General features: G+C 41.6%; 1 protein-coding gene across 2 annotated transcripts in view; it reads left to right on the top strand.

Annotated features, from left to right (window-relative positions):
* The window catches only part of DGKK (diacylglycerol kinase kappa), a 168,746-nt gene that overhangs the window by 48,925 nt on the left and 99,675 nt on the right, over positions 1-20,146 (top strand). For both annotated transcript variants that reach the window (XM_057538217.1, XM_057538216.1), the window contains exons 2-4: positions 10,565-10,675; positions 11,153-11,233; positions 13,223-13,327. In XM_057538217.1, coding sequence (XP_057394200.1) covers positions 10,565-10,675; positions 11,153-11,233; positions 13,223-13,327 — 297 coding nt within the window. The remainder of the gene's footprint in view (positions 1-10,564; positions 10,676-11,152; positions 11,234-13,222; positions 13,328-20,146) is intronic.

Below are 20,146 nucleotides of genomic sequence, written 5' to 3'. Positions count from 1 at the left end.
TGTGACCTTGTTATGATTTTAGGCAGCCTCTCTGCTAATGGGTGGGGTTGTGTTCCTGTCTTGCTAGTTGTTTGGCATAGGGTGTCCAGCATTGTAGCACGCTGGTTGCTGAGTGGAGCTGGGTCTTAGCGCTGTGATAGAGATCTCTGGGAGAGCTTTTGCCATTTGATATTTCATGGATCTGGGAGGTCTCTTGTGGACCAATGTCCTCAATTTGGCTCTCCCACCTCAGTGGCACAGGCCTGACACCCGGCTGGAGCACCAAGATCCTGTCAGCCACATAGCTGCTCACTTTTCTAGTTCTGCTCCAGAATCACAACAGAGCTCATTTCCTGGGCCCTGTGCCCCCCACCAGACTGCTGTATTCACTTGCAAATGCCCAGACTGGTGGAACTTGTTTTCTGGCTATTGTTGAAGGCAATTGTTCCTGTGAAACCCCAGGGCCCAGCGAAATTAGATCCTTTGGTGTGGATGAGTGAGCAAGCCCAACCAGGGCTTAGCAGCAACCCCTGGGGAAGGGAAAGGGTTTAGCCTCACTTTGTTATATAGCAGCAACTAACACAACAATGTTAAGCAATTATACTTCAATAAAGTTGTTAAAAAAAAAAAGAACTGAACCAAATACCTGCAATTCACACCACCAGTCTCCCCCACCATTCTGCCTCCTTCCGTCAATTGACATAGCATAGGGTATATCTTGCAATAAGACCAGTGGTTTAAACCTTACTTTTTTTCTTTCAGTGAAGGAATAACTGGTCTTCCATGTCCTGTAAAATCCAAGAGAGATTTTAGCTCTGCCATTTATTAACCTATTAAGGGAAGTTACCTAATCTCTCTAAGCCTCAGTTTCTCAATCTATAAAGTCAAGGTTGTTATGGCACCTACTTTTTCAAATTGTTACTGGGCTCAAATGAGACACGCCATGTAACATGGTTTAACACAGTGCTTCCCACATAGTGAAGACTCACCAACTGTTAGTAATTCATATTACTACTACTATTACTACTGCTACTTCTACTCCAGAAAGCTTATCCCTGGTGGTCTCCTTTTACCAACTGGCACAGCTTTTCAACTTTGTTACCTGGACAGTAATTTCTCTATAACCAAGGCCCACAACATAGTTTCTTCCTTGACAGATTAGTGTCTCCTGCAATCACAGCTTTTTCCTCCATTTTCCCTCCAGGTTTTGTGGGCTGTCAAATTACCATACCTCATACCCTCTTGCCTCCACATGAGGCACTTTTCTTCAGCCAGGGACAGTCCTCTGCTCAGAGGCCACAAGGCTATCCACAGCTTTAGGCATTGGGTGGAGTCTCCCATGGGTCTGTCCCTCACCCTGCCCCCAATCCCTTCCTACCCCTGAGGTGTCCTTACCTGAGACCTTGCTCCTGCTCTCACCTACCACTGATGGGGCAAAGTGGGCAAGCACACACACACACAGGTCGCCCATTCCCCCCAACACACAACCACTAGTGAATTACTGAATTTCATCTTCCCTAGACTACTATTGCTGCAAGAAGCAGGCAATAAGCAAGCAAACCAACTGGTTCTAGAATCAGTTTCTGTCTTCCAACTTCATGATGCTTGTCAACACCAGTTCATAAGGCTGAGAAAAAAATTAAAATGAAAAGTCACACATCCCCTCTTTATTATCTAACCACTTCATCTCCAGAGGACCTGTTAGCGAATGTAGTTTTAGATCCTGTGTGCATCTTCAGATGGCTATCTGCATGGGGCAAGTTTGGCAATAAGACAATGTCCCCAACTCCCTAAGAACATGTGGTTATGTGATATGGGCTCACCACGCCTACTTCATTAGAGGCACTTGAAGCCATGATTGGAAAGAGGTATTTCTAAAGACCAAAGCACAGGAAGCACCAATTGAGTCTTCATTGCTTTGCTCTTTGAGTGAGTTGTAGCCAAATGAACTACATATTTGCATACTTGCAAGGTTCATTTTGGCCTTAGGTTGCAAACATTTAAAAATACCTCTAAAGGCTGAAGTTCCCACGTTTAGGAGCTCCTAGACATGGTCCAGCATATTGTCACAAAGTATCAAAATACGCAAAATATGGGATTATGACATTTCAGGCATCTCTCCAAAAAACTGAGTTTTTTTCCTCCCCTTTGTGAAATCATTTGTAGTACATGGTCTCCCTCAGCTAAACAAGTGGGAAATCTGCAGACATTACTGGCCATGGCTTTTCCTCCTAGGTGAAATAGTGGCCCCTAGGGGAAGAAATAAGTGGACTGAAGTGATCCTCAGGTTGGACCTGACACTCAAGCCAGATCATTATGACCATCATCCTGTAGATGCTTAGGATTTGGAGGGGAGAGGTAGTAGATTCAAACAGACCTGGCTTTAAACCCCAGCTCTGCCACTCACTGTGACTTAGAACTAATCACTTAACCTCTCTCACCCTCAACGTCTCCACCTCCCCAACAGGACTGTTTCTGTGGGCATTAAATGAGATAATGCATGTAAAGCAAGAGCAAATAGCAGACATTTGTCAACCAGGAACGACTCTCTTCCTCTGGAGTGGGATAATTGAAGAGAAGCTGAGTCTGAACAGGAGCCACTGGTCTCACAGAAGGCGGTTAGGATAAAGAAGGCATGTGGCTTGGTGGTGGGACCCAAGGCTAAAAGCAATGGGGGGAGTGTCTCTGAGAGAAGAAACATCCACAGGATGTTAAAAGAACCTATCCATCTCTGGCTGCTGAGGGTCAGGTGAAAGGATGGGGAAGAAAGCAGTTGGAAGCAGGCATGTTTTGTCATTCCTTGTAATTCAGTGGCACTAGATATGATAGTTGCTGTCCTGGCCTCTGTGACCTTGGTTAAGTTGAAGACCAGTGTCCAAAATTCCCTGATAGCTTTCCTTCAGGGACTTTGTGTGACCACAGAACGTCCTTTTCTAGGCAGCAGCAACTGCAGCTGTAGCAACAGGGGTCTTCTGCTAAGCTTCTACTTATACCACTCCTTTAACTGGATTTCCTGCTTCTGAGATTTTGGTTCTCCCAAGGCTCAAAAACAATCCTCCTCCCCCTAGTCAACACCTTTCATCTTCCCTGCATTTGCAGAGCAAAACCAATCTTTTGCAGGAAGCCTTCCCATAAGCCACTCTTCTCAAACTTCCAAAGCTCTGACCCAGTCTGTCCTCTTGATCCCAGTCTTGGAGTCAAGCCATGTTCCTGCTGGTATCCTCGCACCCCTTTCCATGCTCTTCCTCTGAAGCCCCTCAAAACTATACACCTGTTCCAGGAGGTGCTGCCAATATAGAGCAAACTCAATGGCTGTGGTTATAGGGCCCCTCCACTCACATGCAGGAGGTCAGAGAAGATTCCCCACACCACTGAAATAGAGTGGCCAGAAGCCCAGTCCTGGTTCTGTCACAAATTTGCTGTTTGACTTGAAGTGTAGCCCCCTCTGGGGCCCTATTTTCATCATCTTTAACAGGGTGGGGAGGGAGATTACTCATTGCTAAGGTCAGGTTAGCTCTGAAAGTTAAAAGGCTGTTTTGTGGCAAGAGCACAGACTTTGAACTACATAGACCAAAGCTTGTATCCCCACCCAGAGCCAAGTTACTTATAGTCTCTCCTAGCAGTGAAATGGCTTGTTCAAGGCTGCACAGTTCAAACCTGTATGTAGGTCTGGAAGGACTCAGCCAAGCTCTTCCCACTTTGTGGCTGGTGCTAGTCCCAGGGCAATTACCAAGAGCCAGGTTACTGCTTTCTGCACTTTGTCAGCCTGGGTCCAAATTGCTCATCTCCTCCCCAATCCGCAAGCAATTAACGGTCCTTACCATTCCTAGGAAACTCCAATAACAGAAAAAGAAAAACAAGAGAGAGATTTGAGAAGACATATGTTTTTAGGCTTTATGGTCCCAGTGGACTAGTTTTAAAGTTACCAGCCCTTGATATTTATCTTATCAATGTACTCACACCAATGCAAAATGACATGTATATACAGAGAGTCATTGCAGTATTGTTTGTAATAGAATAAGATTTTAAACCATTGTCCATCAATAGGGAACTGTTTAAATAAATCATATTATATCCATACAGCGGAATGCTATGCAACTGTAAAAAGAAATGAGGCAGCTCAGTATGTACAGATATTGAAAGGGCTCCATGATATATTAAGTGTAGAAAGCAAGAGACAAAACATCATGCGTAGAATGTTATGATTTACGTGAAGAAAGAATATATGTGTATATATGTGTAAAAAATATCTTTGGAATGATATGGAAGAACTGGTTAAAGTTTTTACATATTCAGAGAAAAATGTAACATCATTTTCAACTGTCTTTTATTTCACTCATAGAGAGCAAGGATGTGGTTGAGGCTCTATAGTTCTTCCTTAGCACAGGAAGCAGTGGGAGGGATTTGCAGCTATAGTCCTTGCAGACATGAGCAGCAGGAAGACCTAGCACCTGAGTGCTAGGGTGACAAAAGGTCTCAGTTTGCCCATGACTCTTCTGGTTTTAGCACTGAAAGTCCTGGGAAAACTGGGACAGTTGGTCACCCTATTCCTCATTCTTCTGCTTCAGCCTTTAGCCAGCCCGGCTTGCTAGTGCCAGAGAGGGGAGCTCCCAGTAGTGGGATGAATGGAGTGCTTGCCTCCACAATCCACAAGGGACTCACACTTATAGAATGGCTAGCAGGCACATGCTCTGCAAGGTATTCTCATCTAACAGACAAGGAAATTGAGGCTCAGAGAGGTTAAGTGATTTGCCCAAGGTCACACAGCTAGTAAGTCCTGGAGCCAGTCTGTCTGACTCCAGCTACGTCAGCAGGACCCTGGGGAATGTAAAGCTTTCAGGAAAGCAGCGGGCCTGGACTTTCTTAAAGCCTAAAGCACCCGTAGTTGCATTTTAACCAAATCAAACATTGTTTCTCTGAATCAACTTTGGCAGTCCTGTGTTAGGAAATGGCTTTCTTCCCATCACCCCAGCCCCCAAAGCAAAGAGAATACATGTTCCAGGTTTTGGACTCCAGGTTTTGGAGCCATAGACAGAAAGCTGGCTTCTCTAGCTGTGCTCATAGTGGAAGTCTGGTTTTCACTGGAGGAATGGTAACCTACTCATCCCAACTTGATCCAGCCTCCCTCCCAAGAGCTGCATGAGAAAGTAAAACAGCAGAGCAGCCAGCTAATAACAGGTAGTGGTGTATGTTATGATGCTTGCTTACTTTTTGATTGGGTGGGGGTGGAATTCAATTTGGCTATGTAATAGGGGCTTCTTTTGCTAGGAAAGGGTAAGAGAATCCTCCAAAGCCTCATACATCAAAAACCCACCGAGCCACAGAAAAACAGATCTAGCAGATAGTAGAAGCTTTGGGGGATTTCAGAGGAGCACAGGAAAAGGTCATAGAAGCAGCTGTACTTGCCCTTTCCCAATTAAGCAGCAGGCAGGTGTTAATTATATATAGGCAATTGGACTGCTTTATAGACCCTGTTGAGATATTTTATAGAATATATTTTATAAATATGGAGAAAGGAAAATGCTTACCATCACTGTTGGCAATTAATTTGTACATGCTGAGTTGCAGAGCATCGGGGAGAGAGATCACTGGTACCAGAGTGCAGGAGTTTCTGGGAATGATGAATTGGGGGATTGGCTTATTAAAGAGGATGCAAAAAGAAACTGCTTTCTCTGCAAGGGCTGCCACAGGTTAGGCAAAGACATTTTGTGTGAACGCTGTACTCAAGACCTGAATTAACTATGCCTCGATAAATCCCGTGCTCTTGGATTTGAATGAAGTCAATTGATGTCTGTGGTGATTGAATTCAGCACCACGCTCACTCCCACTACTAAACATCCAGCCTTGAGAGTTTAAGAGTAGAGACGTCAGTGCTATTTGGATTTTAATATCAGATAGAACTGCCTGCAATATGTTCTGGTTTAAGAAGCATTAAGTGGGTCACATGGCATTTCAGTATGTACAAGGATCCAATGACCCTTCCTAACTTCTTCCTATCTGCAGCATCACAAATATTGCTACAGGAATGTGACAGCTTGGACCAAGAGGGTTACAGGTGTGTCTCATTTTATGAACTAGCTGTGTGCCTGTAAACTTGGCCACCAAAAAACAAATCCCGTATAGAATCCTGTTCTTCATTGCCTTCCATAATAACACTGGAGATGCATTCTTCTGACAAATATTGTAGCCCCAAGATGCTGCAAAATCTCAAAAATGTCAAACATTGACAATCTTACTTGAGAGGGAAAATGTCAAATGTCTTGATAATGTCTTAGAAATAAAAATATAAGCCACTGGGACTTCCCTGGTGGTGCAGTGGTTAAGAATCCACCTGCCAATGCAGGGGACACGGGTTCGAGCCCCGGTCTGGGAAGATTCCACATGCCGTGGAGTAACTAAGTCCGTGCACCACAACTACTGAGCCTGAGCTCTAGAGCCCGTGAGCCACAACTGCTGAGCCCGTGCACCGCAACTACTGAAGCCCACGTGCCTAGAGCCCGTGCTCCGCAACAAGAGAAGCCACCGCTCTGAGAAGCCCGCAACGAAGAGTAGCCCCCGCTCGCCGCAACTAGAGAAAGCCCACATGCAGCAACGAAGACCCAAAGCAGCCAGAAAAAAAAAAAATATATATATATATATATATATACCACTTAAAGAAACCGGAGTTCAGGGTGTCTTTCATAGGACAGAACTGAGTTAGATGCCTTTCACTACCTACTTCAGAGGGGTGCTGGGAAGATTCAATAACAAAAGTAAAAAAGCACTTTATCCATTCCAAAGTGCTGTATACATGTGAATTCTCCTTACTCTTCTAGTTATTCTTGGACAGTCACTTTAAAGAAACAGGAGAACTACTGATCTAGAAATTGGAAGTAACACTCCACATGGTTGTGGCAAGGGGTCAATGAAATGTTATCTGCAAGAAACCAGGAACTGGAAAGCACTGTGAAAATCCTATTACAGGATAGGCAAGGGCTCTTCTACTAATGCCTCACTTTACAGGATGTATTTGTTTGTTTGTTTGTCTCTTCCAATTTTTGTCTCATGTCCTTGTTAAGCTTAGTGACCCTAGGCAGGTAAAGGTTCATTTGCATGCATATTTTCTTGACTTGAGGTAATATATTGATCGAGTGATTTTTAGCTTCTGCTTGTTTAAACTGGCTTCCAGGGGATGCTTGTTGGGTTTTTAAGTAAACCATGGTTTATTTAGAAACATCTCCCAAAGGGGGACAGAGTTTAAAGGCAAAGAAACTACAGGAACTTTACCTTCTCCCAATCCAGGCTTGGATATTTGTAGAAGTTCAGAGTTGACAATGTAGAGCCTGTGTTTAGAACTTAAGAAACTCTTATATGGTCTTCTAACCTTTCTCCCTCCAATACATAAATAAACAGTTATCTGCTACCAACTTGGTAATATATATCTCACACATACAGGCTCCTCGCAAACAAACTCTGAACTCATATACTGCAACCTCTTCTATCGCCAGGAATACCTACCACTCACTCACTTTGTCATCTTGAGAAATTCACACTAGTTATAGTTCAGAAATTGCAAATTGGTTGCCTATGGGCAGATTTTGGTCTCATCCATGTTTTGTTTGGCCCTCACAAGTTTTTTGTTGTTTTAATTTAATTAGTAGCTAGTATTTCCATATTCCAAAACTTCACACAAATTTTCACCTGGATTGCCAGCTTGTCTTGAAAAATGGGATGAACTGGTAATACCAGTCAGCATTCAATCACTATCACCTAGAACTTAGCAGCAGCTGGGCTTGGGCTCCCCAGTTCCCCTGCTAGGTTGTTTACTCTTCTGTTACCAGCTAGCCTTCTATGGGCATTAGGTAGATAGCCCTGCACTTAAAGCTAGTGCATTCAAAGCAACCAGTTTAATATCATGGAACGGAGAGGAGATAATTGTGATTTGGCTGGTGTACCCAATGGCAGGATGTGTGAGTGGATAGCCACTATCTTAGTGGAAATTCTCATTTGAACCAGAAGGTAAACATTTAGCACAATGAACATGAAGCTCCCAGGGCTTTTTCAAATGGTTCTCTGAGCTCACATAACTTTGTGTTTGTCTACATGGATTATCAGTCCCTCCCTCTCCCTCCCACTGTCCATATCTCCATATCTTTGTGACAGGGAATATGCCTGTAACTTCTTTAGCTGCCCTGAAGGGCCTAGTAAAAGGTAGAGTCAATAGTAGAAGCTCAGAAAATACAAATGAAGCACTCTATCCAATTATAGATGCACCATGAAGTCTTTGTTTTCTTGACCGTGACAAATGCTGAGTTCATGGAATGAGAACTGAAGGTTTTGATGACTTGCTGTGTCCTCAGATTAATGGATTAATTAACTAATTAATTAATTGGTTTGCTGTGTCCTTAGATGGATAGCAGGATGTTATTTATTAGCAGGGCACAAGTAAGGGAAGAAAAGGGAACATTTCTTAAGTACCAGGAAGGGGAATTAAATAGTGCTCATTACTACGGGTTGATGGAAGGAAGTAGCTGGGGAGAAGAGGCTGAATTCTACTTACTTTAGTATGTCAAATCAACAGGCTATGGGAATTTTCTGAAGGAACCAGAAGGCCCAGGGTTGTGGGAATCTTCTGGAGAAACAAATCCCCCTCCTTGTTTCATCATTGCCACCTCACCCCATCATCCTACCCCTGAAAGCAACAGGAGGAGAAGAGAGCTAGGCATGGCAGCAGGGGTAAGAAAAAATAGTTGAAGTTAAGGGAGGTTTTAAACTGAAAATGGAAGGGTAAAATATTCAGCCAAAAACTGTAAATGGGCTATTACAAGGGATACTATACATGATAAAATAAGAACAATGGAAGCATTTAGTAATTGACAAAGTAGAATAACTTGGGAAGGGGACAGAATGGGTGTGGCTTCAGTTGTACAAAGTTGGAGCACTTAAAATTTTGAACTTAAGTCTTTAGCAGAAAGGGGTAAATATGACTGCCTAGGTCTCATGAAGAGTTAGTGTAGAAGAATATATGGCATAAAGGTGAGAAGGTTGGATAGAGAAAACCAAACACCATCATTGAGAGTGTATTCCATAGGCTATCTGACCAGAGAAAGGAAAGAGTGATGTAATCACAGTGTTTACACAAGAGTTGTTTTCTCATTGATGACTCAATTTCAACAATTTAAATGTAATTTCTCACTCTCCATGCCACCTTCAACCTTCCCACAAGATCTTATTGATTTCTTGTCTTGACTCCTTGGCACCGTTCTTTTGTAAACATATCGAGGGTGGTACAATAACCTTGAAACTCCCATAAGTTATCAAGACAATTCACGTAAACTTTGAATGCTATGAACTGACGTTTCAATTGACATACAGAGGTTCCGTCCATTAGTACTAACTTACTGGTTAAAGAATTGAACAGCTAGTGTAATAGATGTGTGTATATTTGGGAGAATGGGAGTAGCAAAAGATTGTTCAGACAGGGTCCCAAACTTAAATACCTGCTGGAGTCGGGTGCCCCATCTGAAGGGAGCAGCTGCTACTCTGTTCCAGCAGATTGTTGCCATGTGAGAAGATAGGTCCACTGTTACCAGCTCTTCTGATTTTTTTTTAAAAAACGGAAACTTGGATTTTTATTTGAAATTTTCTGCCTTTTAAATATTATGAACTAATTAAAAACTGAAAAACATCAGATGGGCCAAATAAAACACTTCCACAACCACCAAATGGTGAATTCTAATTTAGATGTTGGATGGAATTCATGGTAGAGCTTTGATCCAATGACTTAACGTCTGTCTCTTCGTCCATTCAGCATGGGCTTGGTTCCAGCTTGGTGGGTGTGAGTACTTCTCCCAAATGGTACTCTTGCATATTGATTTGTATTCTATAAATGTATCTGAGAACCTCCCCAATGGTAACAATGGTAAGTAGACTCTATGCTTGGTTAGAGTCAGTCTATCTGACAAGTAACTGAAAAATCAGTTGGTCAGACTATGAGATATGTAAAGAAAGTAATCAAATGGTAGTTCCTTTTTGGTGCCCTTTTTGCTCTCACCAGATCATGAATCCCTTGAAGGCCATGGTAAAGACTTGGGATTTGGTTCTAAAAGTGTTGGGAAGCCATTGGAGGCTTGTGAGCAGGGAAGGAATGTGATCCAACTTAATATTCTAAAAGGAACACTCTAAAAGAGCAGAGAGGAAGGCCCTGTCCAGGCCTACAACCTGGAGACTTCCAGAAAATCTGCCTTTACTGAATTCAGCCTCTTTCCTGACCATTTGTTCTTCCCTAGGAATGTAGTTCTTATATTTATGTGTTCCGTCCCTCCTCCCCACCTCCCACCACCAATGGAGATGTCCTCCATGGTTCTTGGGCCATGTATCCTTAGAAACTTAGAGCCTATATCATCCTGAATGTGTTATCCAAGGGTAACCAATACCATTTCTGATTGAACTAACTTCCTTGTGTTCTTGCCTGGTCCTTGGGCTATTCCTCAGATATGTGACAGAGATAGAGCTTTCCAGATATCTGATCTTCTCAACTGAGAGGACAAGTGATATGGTCTTGCAAATAGATCTAATTACTCAACACTATGCTGCTATCTTTCAGAAAATATTGAAGGAAGGACCTCTGCTGAAGAACTGTAACTCCTTCAAGAGGTGGAAACTCAGATATTTTCTGGTTCGAGGACAAAGGCTCTGCTTTGCACACCATCCTGCGGTAAGAGAATATATATATATATATTCTTGTCAATTGGGTTAATGGGTGGGTACCAGGAAATGTTTTGTGGGGAGATGGGCCAACATGTTGGCAAGCATTAAGGTGGCTAACCCTTACCCGCTCCACTAGGCCCCTAGATAGACCATATCCCATTATCTTCTCCAGCGTAAACCTTTAGTTTTGAAAAATTCTGAACCACCTAAGCCTTCCTATAAATCCACATAAAAGTTTTGGGAAGAGTTGTGTTTTTGGTTTAGTTTGGTTTGTTTTTTGTTTGTCCCATGATATATCAATAAAAACCATGATGCTAAATAAATCCCAGCTCAAGCCAAAGAAATAATGGGATCATGACTGCCAAAAATGCTTAATAGTGTGCCTGTGTGTGTGTGTGTGTGTGTGTGTGTGTTTATCTTTTAGTGTCTCTTTGCCTTATGAACCAGACAGTTCCTTTTCCCTCTTCCTCTTATACCTTTCCAGTTTGCACGCTTTGAAACAATTGATCTGTCTCAAGTTGCCTTGGCAGAAAGCAGCTGTAGAAACCTTTGCCACAGTTTTTGCGTAAGTAAGATTAGGAATGACTGAATGGGCAGGGGTGGGAGCTAGCTGGGAGGAGGGGTTGCCATAACCACCTGTTGCCTCTTTAGAGTTCAGCTTTCCCAAGTTTCCTTTGGTCCCAAAGTGCGTATGGAAATCCACTTAAAGTAGCATTGCAAATGAATGCTAAAGATTATTCATGTGAATATTTTCTACCAGCCCACTGATGGGAAAAAAAAGTGATAGCCCTGTTCCCTATTACCAGCCTGATATAAAGCTGAGCTGATTTTGGGGCGGGAGGAGTGACTATTACAAAAATCAATCCTCCTGGTGAAGATAATTTAAATGAGTATCATTGGGAGGCTTTCAAGAGACTGCCAATATGTTGTAGAATATATCAGGATAATCAAACTACGTGACATTCTCTCCTTTGATGAAATAGATAAGAACCTAAATCCAAACTGAAAGCTATCCTATGCTGGGATTACTGATGAGAGTACTTCAAAGAAAGCAGAGGATTTTCTAGGGAAGTATTCAAGGGCTTGTCACTGCTGAAATGTCATAAGGCTTTGGTCATTCACATAAATCCAGAATAGAAAGCTCACTGAAAAATAGCAAGTCCATTGGCCCAGGAATTCTCCTACCCACCTCCTCCCAGAAATGCTTTTTCTCAGCCTCAGTGGTGGGTTATGGAGACCAGGTTTCCTCTTCAGGCAGGTGGAGAGTGGTACTTAGCAGACTAAAGAGCTATGGGCCCAATACCCTGATTCCATGGCTGGTCCACAGTCTATTCTCTTTTGAAAAGAGAGCAGTTGGATATAAGAGGAAGATCCTACTCTCATTTCTCTCTCATTACATCATACTGACCCAGGATAAAGCTGAGGGTTCTGTTGACCCAGTCCCAAAAATCTTAACCTTTAGGTGATGAGCATGCAAGATAATGTTTTTGGTCTCCATTCTACAAAGAAATTCCAAGGGCTAGGTTGCCCCTTAGCCTAATTAAAACACAGAGGCACTATTCATCAGCCCCACACAAGAATGGGTTTGGACCAAAGGAGCGGCTATTGTCACAATTCCCACTAGTTCCTATTGCCATTTATCACAGACACATGCACAAGGAGAAAGAAATTGCTTGTTGGTGTGGTAAGCTCTAGCTCCAAGATTTGGGCTTGGGGTGGGGGCCGCTGGTAGTGAAGGCAAGTAGGGCCATTGAAGCAATGACTGATGCTACAGCTATCCATGCTCCCTCCTGCCCTCTGAGAGAAGATGAAGCCCTGATCATGGTCTACCTCTGCTAGACCCTCAGCATGGCTTTCTCATTGTTCCTGCAAGGTTTTTGCACCATGCAGGATTAAGAGAGATGATAGTAAAATCCTCTTCAGGTTGTCCCTGACCATAAGAAAGAAAGAAACTGGATTTGTAGTTTCCCCACTCCATTCTCACTCTCCCCTCAAACAGAAAGAGGCACACCCTGATGAAAAATATACCCTTTCACCATTTTCAAGTAGATAGAGCAGCAGTAAGCAAGTAGGATTTTCAGGCAACCTCATTTGAATAATAGATGGGTGCACGGCTTAGTGTTTAAGAGCATGTGTGCTGGAGCCAAAGAATCTGGGTTCAAATTCTGGCTTAGCTTTTTACCTGCTAGGTGGCCCTGGGCAAGTCATTTAACTCCCTTTGCCATGGAAAAATATCCTATTAAGTGGGAAAAATAATAATGCCCAGATCAAGGGGTTGTAAGGAAGATTGAAATAAAAAATATGCATAAAGTACAATAGAACAGTGCCCAGCACATAGTGCCATTAAGGTGTTGTTTATTCCTATTACCATTATTATTAGTTGGGGTGGTTATCTAAGGAACTGTGAGTGGCTCTGGGAGCTTCTGACTTATATTTAAGAAGTGGCTTGGGTTGTGCTTAGTAGACCTGTCTAGTTTCTTGGAGAGTTCAAAGGCTTTGTTTGGGGGCAAAGTTTTGGAGTGGGAACCAGCTAATAATGTGAGATTTTGTGTAGGTGATCACACCACAACGAAAAGTTACACTGGCTGCACCCAACCGGAAAGATATGGAAGAATGGATTAACGTCATAAAAACCGTGCAACAGGGAGAAATTCGTAAGGTAAGGGAAATAATAGAGAATCTACACAACTCTCACGGGTAAACACTTAATTGATTGCATTAGCTAAGCCACCTTTCCAACAGGGAACTAATAAGATGGAAGCAGATACCATCTGGTCAGGAATTGTGGATGGATATCATTAGGAAACCTGTTTATAAATAGGAGTAATTCACTTAGACTCAAACCTTGGTAAGTATGTGGTTTAGATACCTCTGTACACATCCACTTGATATGTAGATGTCACTGTATGCTCAATGTATGAGGCACTCAAGATGTATGTGAGCAGCTAACTTAGATGTTCTTCTGTTAGCTTAGCTGCAATCAGCAGTCTTCACTTGGGGCTGCTGAGTGACTACAGTAACAGCTAAGGAAATTGAGGCTCACAAAGGAGAAGGAACCAGACCAAGATGAAATAATTACTCAGTAGCAAAGCCAAGATTTGGACCCAGGCTGTGTGACTCCAAAGCCTATGTCCTTAACCATTATGCCATTCTGCCTCTCTGTTTACCGTCTACAACAAAGGAAATGTAGAGGGAAGAGCAAGGAGCAGTCCTCCCCAAAGAATGGCAGGATTCCTTTTCTCCTTAGCAATACCAAGCCCCTGGGTACTGCTCCCTGCAGCAAGTGGTGCCACCATTCAAACCCTGGGCCATGCCCTCAGCTCACTCTTCTGCAGACATACCGCACTTAGAAGTTATGTAAGTTTCAAGAGGGGAGGGATTTTGTCATTTATTTACTTAGCACAGTGTCTGCCACATAGTAGAGGCTCAATAAGTATTTTTTGAATGAATAAATGAATCTGAGGGTAATCTCGGAGCCAGGATTTAGAAAGAGAATGATACATGGTTCATCCTAAAGCAAAGTTCTGCTGTGAAGGTCTTAGAGATAAAGGGGAAGATGAATCCACCCTTAAAAAGAACTTGATGTCTTAAGTAACTAGCAAAGGGTAGAGGATTTTTATAAACATTTGGGGGTGGAGCAGTGTAAAATAATGGGTAATAATGGGTTTTAGATATAAAAACAATGCCTTGGAGAAAAACCATCTGTCCTCACTCCCCTAGGACTTCTCAGGCTTTTGACCACTTACTTTCATAACTATTCATTCTACTACTCATGGCTATGAGTATATGACAAGTTGACTGAACTAGGGACTAGGTACGTCTCCACATATCATTGAGATCTCTCCCGGTCCCACATTGTAAATGCTTAATTGAGAGCTTCTTTGCTTAGAATCTGATGATGGTCTTTACATGGCTTAGCACTCAGCATTTCACTCCTTTGTTATTTTCTTCTTCTTTTCCTAATGGAGAAGCACATCCTGTCCCTCCTGCCCACCCCCAATATGGTCACTATGGCTCAGCATTAAAGGTAGCCACAAAAAGTTATGATTTCCACACTCCTCTCCTATTCTCACCCCTGTGGACCAATCCCTTTCATTTCCTTGGCTTATCTCTACCCACACTGGAGGACTTCTCAATTTCAATTTGTCGTAAAAGGTCACATAGAATATCTTGAATTTTAATTATCCGTCCAGGAATACAAGAACTTCTAGAGAAAGCCATCAGAGCATTGATGTGCCTTTCCTGACTCAACTGAATTAAACACCTTCTTGTTGACTACCCAGCACAAACTAGAAAGGAAAAAACTCTGCCTGTTAACTCTCTTGAAAGAGTTGTGAATTTCAGGTTATAATCACAACCTCTGTGGAGCTGCTCCAGAGACCTAGATCTATTAAGGAACACTTTTAGCCAATAGTAAAATATCTCACTACCTGCATCTTAGCAATTTGTCCTGCTTGAGGCTTGAAGAGTCAAATATGCTTTCTCTCATATGCACCTTATCAGCTGTCAATGCCTGACATGGGGTGAAAAAAGGTTAATCGTGGACTTAGTGATCTATTAAAGTCACTACAAAGTAATGGGGTAAACTATCTAAAACCAGTCAGTACACATTAAGAAGTGAGCCCCTACTAGGTGCCCAGTTCTGTTCCATAGAGAGTTGAAAAGAAGGTGTAGCCTTGGATCCTCATCTCAATGAGCTTTTTAGATAGTTGGGGACATAAGACACACCAAAGAAACAGTTAAGTGAAAATATTCGAGACAAATAAGTTTTCAGAGATGTTACAAGGCAGATGCTTGATTGCCAGATGAATGAAACACAGTATAGTGGTATGGGAGTTCAGGGGAGGAAGAGATTAATATGGTCTGGAGTCCCCTAGGAAGAGTTAATAGAGGAGAGATTTGAGACTGACCTTGAAAGATGAATAGGATTTTATTGGTGGCAGGGGATTAGGGGCAGGAGGAAGTCCTGAGCAGGGGACTTGATATAAGGAAAAGCTAAGTAACAAAACAGAACCTTTTTGGAATAGAGTAAAACGGGGACTCCATTTGACCAGAAGAGTTTGGGAAAGTTTAAATATGTCTGAAGAGGTAGGTTGGGCCTGATTGTGGAGGATTATCAATGCCAGAATAAAGAGTGGGGAAGAACTTCATTAATCTGTATATGTCTATATATTTACCTTTACCTGTGAGATTTATACTTTCATGTTGCTGTTTAGCATGATTTTTTATTTCAATTTGAAGAACTCCCTTAAGCATTTCTTGTAAGGTAGGTCTAGTGGTGACAAATTCCCTCAGTTTTTGTTTGTCTGGGAAAGACTTTTTCTGTCCTTCATTTTAAAGGATAATTTTGCCAGGTATAGTATTCTCAGATGTAAGTTTTTTTTCTTTCAATACTTGGATTACATCATCTCACTCTTTCCTGACCTGCAAGGTTTCTGTTGAGAAAACTGCTTATAGTCTTATGGGGGTTCCCTTACATGTGATGAGCTAATTTTCTCTTGATGCTTTCAGAATTATCTCTTTGTCCTTGACTTTTGACAATCTGATTATAATGTGTCTCAGTGTAGTCTTCTTTGGGTTGATATTGTTTGGAAATTTTTGAGCTTCATGAATCTGGATGTCCATTTCCCTCTCAAGATTTGGAAAGCTTTTAACCATTATTTCTTGAAATAGCTTTCTGCCCCTTTCTCTCTCTCTCTCTTCTCCTCTGGGTCTCCCATAATGTGTATATAGGTTTGCTTTCTTTCACACTTTTTCATTCTTCTTTTTCTTCTCTAACTAGATAATTTCAAATGACCTGTTTTCAGATTCTTTCTTCTGCTTGATCAAGTCTGCTGTTGAAGTTCCCTTTTGCATTTTTTCATTTCATTCACTGTATTCTGCAGCTCCAGAATTTCTGTTTGGTTCTTTTTTATGATTTCTGTCTTATTGTTGAACCTCTCATTTTTTCATGTATTGCTTTCCTGGTTTCATTGAGTTGTCCATCTGTGTTCTCTTATAGCTCACTGAACTTCCTTAAAACAATTATTTTGAATTCATTTCCAGGAAATTCATAGATCTCTATTTCTTTTAGATCAGTTATTGGAAAATTATTGTAATTCTTTGGTGATGTCACGTTTCCTTGCTTTTTTTGTGTGTTTCTGGTAGCCTTGTGTTGATGTCTGCACACTTGAGGGAGCAATTGCCTTTTCAGGACTTTATGAACTGTCTTCAGGGGTAAAGACTTTTACCTATAGGTGGGTGTGAGAGTGCCAACTGGTTTGGAAATGGTGGCTGCAGCTCCAGGGTGTGCAACAGTGGTTCTGGCTTCAGGGAGGGCACAGAGGCATAGTCCTTGTAGAGCTCCATCAGCTAAGGTCAGTGTCAGCAAAAACTGCAGAGGACCTCAGCAACCAAGGCTGTGAGTTTCCATAATGATGGTAAGGGCTATTGTGTTCCTTGCTGGTGAAGACTGCTTGGTCCTCCTGTTCTCCTTTTCCTCCACAGGAGGAAGTCATTGCCAAGGGTATCCCTCTTGTTGCTGGGTCCAGCACACAGTTACACATGTGGTAGCAATGGTGCCAGGATCAGGGGCACAGACACATTTGTGGTGGCAATAGTGTTGGTGTCTGGAGAGTGGGCACCTGCAGAGTGGCCATGGTACCAGGGTTGGAGCTCAGAAGCATCTAGAACAACTTTGGTACCTGGGGCTGGTGGGCAGGTGTATTCACCATGATGGTAGCCTTAGTATGTGAGGCATGGGTATGTGCTGAGCAGCCATGGAACTGGGGTCCAGGGTGTGTACATGTTTTCAGAAGGGAGGATTGTGGCTCTGGCAGGGGGAGCAGGATGCAGTGGTGTCAGCTTTGATTGGATGGATGCATCAGCACTTTCCCAGTGGGGGTGCAGTTGTGGAAACTTCTCTGGGAAGGGACGCTGCAGTAGCTCTTTCTGGGGAGTGGTCACAGCAGTTTGGGCTCCAGGCAGCTACATCACCTGGATTCAACGGCAATGAAGAATTCAGGGCACCACCATGATGAAAGATGCTTGTGTCCACAGCAATGATGTAGGCTACTGGAGTCTTCCTGCTCTTCTTTCCTCTTGTTGGGAGAGGTCAGGCCAAGGGGATTCCTCTTGGCCCCAAACTCTGCCAGACTGGGGGATGGGGCAATGAACTGCTTACTACACTTTTCTATGTGACGATTCTGTCTCTGTGCTCCATGAGTTTCTGCAACTTTTTTTGTTGTATTCTGGAGCTCTTTCAACTCCAGAATATTCTAGATGGCATGTAGTTCTTTATTTGTTGTTTTTGTGGGGGAGGGGAAGAGCACTGGGAACTTCTAGTCCATCATCTTGCTGATGTCACTATGAAAAATTAATTTTCTATACAACATGCTCAGAAGCAATTATGTACATAGTTTGCTTTAAATATTTCCAATGACAAGGAGCTTTCTACCTCAAGAGACAGCTGATGACATTCTCGAAGCTCACACTGAATGTTAGAAAGTTCTTCTAGTAGGCCAAAGATTTGGAAAAAATCTTTCTAAAATTTAGAGCTTTAGGAACATTGAATGGACTTTTTTGCAAGAAACTTAGTCCTCCACCTTTGGAAACATTCAAATAAAGGCTACATGACTTGATCTAAAGATGCTTTAGAATCTAGAATCTGGAGTCTAGATGACATTTTTTTAGCTGAGCTGTGTGGCTTGTGGAATCTTAGTTCCCCAACCGGGGATCAAACCCAGGCCCTCGGCAGTGAAAGCATGGAATCCTAACCACTTGACCACCAGGGAAGTCCCTAGATGACTTTAAGGTTCATTACTGTTCTCATAGTCAATGGTTCCATTAGAATTCATCAGAAGGAGCTAACCTTTTAATCTAGTCTTCTAAGCAGCTCATTATTTCCAATTTTCTCCTTTTTATTCTTTCTTTAAGTCTCCCAGGCTCAAACCTTTCGTCAGTCTGAAGTGTTTCATTAATGATAATGGTGCATGAATTACTTTTAACCCTAATATAAAAGTTAGTAGATAAAAATTTGTTAGCAGATACACAATATAAAAAGATCAAACTCTGACCAAAAGAACATAAAGTATAAGTGCTGGGGGGAGTAAAAGTATTTTGGTATGCTATTAAATTTAAGTTTTTAACAACTTAAAATAGAAGGATATAACTACAAGAGATTTTATGCAAACCTCGAGCTAACCACACACACATACACACACAAAATAGCACCTATAATAGATAAACAAAAGACATAGAGAAGAAAACCAAAACAGATCACTATAAAAAAAATCATCAAATAACAAAGGAAGACAGCAAGAGAGGAAAAGAGGGTCAAAAGAACTGCAAGACATACAGAAATCAATTATCAAAACGGTCATAGTAAACCCTCACTTATCAATAATTATCTTAAATGAATTAAACTCATCATTCAAAGAGCACAGAGTGGCTAAATTGATTTTAAAAAACAAGATCAGAAATACTCTGTCTACAAAAGACTCACTTTAGAATTAAAGACACCATAGCCTGAAAGTGAAGGGATGGAAAAAGATACTGCATGCAAATGGTAACCGAAAGAAACAGGGGTGACTATACTTATACCAGGCAAAATAGATTTTAAATCTAAAACTGCCTCTAGGAACAAAGAAGGACATTATATAATGATAGAAGGGTCAATTCAACTGGAAAATTAACAATTATAAACATATATGCACCCAAGATCAGAGTACCTAAATATATAAAGCAAACAATGACAGATTTGAAGGCAGGAATTGACAGCAATACAATAATAGTAGGGGGCTTCAATACTCCACTTATAATGTGTAGGCCATGCAGACAGAATATCAATAAAGAAACAGCTGACTTGAATAACAATATTGACCTAACTGACATAGACAGAAATTTCTGCCCAACAGCAGCAGAAGACACATTCTTCTCAAGGGCACATAGGACATCCTCCAGAAAGATAACATTTTAGGTCACAAAACAAGTTATAACAAATTTTAGATAATGGAAATAATTCTAAGTATCTCCTCTGACCATGACACAAAATGAAATAGAAATCAATAACAGCAGGAAAATAGAAAAATTCACAAATACATGGAAACTAAATAATACACTCTTGAACAACCATTAGATCAAAGAGGAAATCCAAAGGGAATTTTAAAAGTATCTTGAGAAAAACAAAAATGAAAACACAACATAATAAAAATAGGGATGTAGCAAAAGCAGTTATAAGATGGAAGTTTATAGCAGTAAACACCTCCATTAAAAAAAGAAGGATCTTAAATAAACAACATAACTTTACACATCGATGAACAGCAAAAACAACAAAATAAGCCCAGAGTTAGCAGAACGAAGGAAATAATAAAGATCAGAGCAGAACTAAATCAAATAGGGAAAAAAATTATAACAAGTCAACAAAACTAGAGGTAATTATTTAAAAGATAAAAAAAATTGACAAACTCTTAGATGAAGAAACAAAGGAGAGAAGATTCAA

This window comes from Balaenoptera acutorostrata, chromosome X, assembly GCF_949987535.1.
Source record: "Balaenoptera acutorostrata chromosome X, mBalAcu1.1, whole genome shotgun sequence".
In the NCBI taxonomy this organism is placed as follows: Eukaryota; Metazoa; Chordata; class Mammalia; order Artiodactyla; family Balaenopteridae; genus Balaenoptera; species Balaenoptera acutorostrata.
This window is presented reverse-complemented; position numbering and strand designations above follow the sequence as displayed.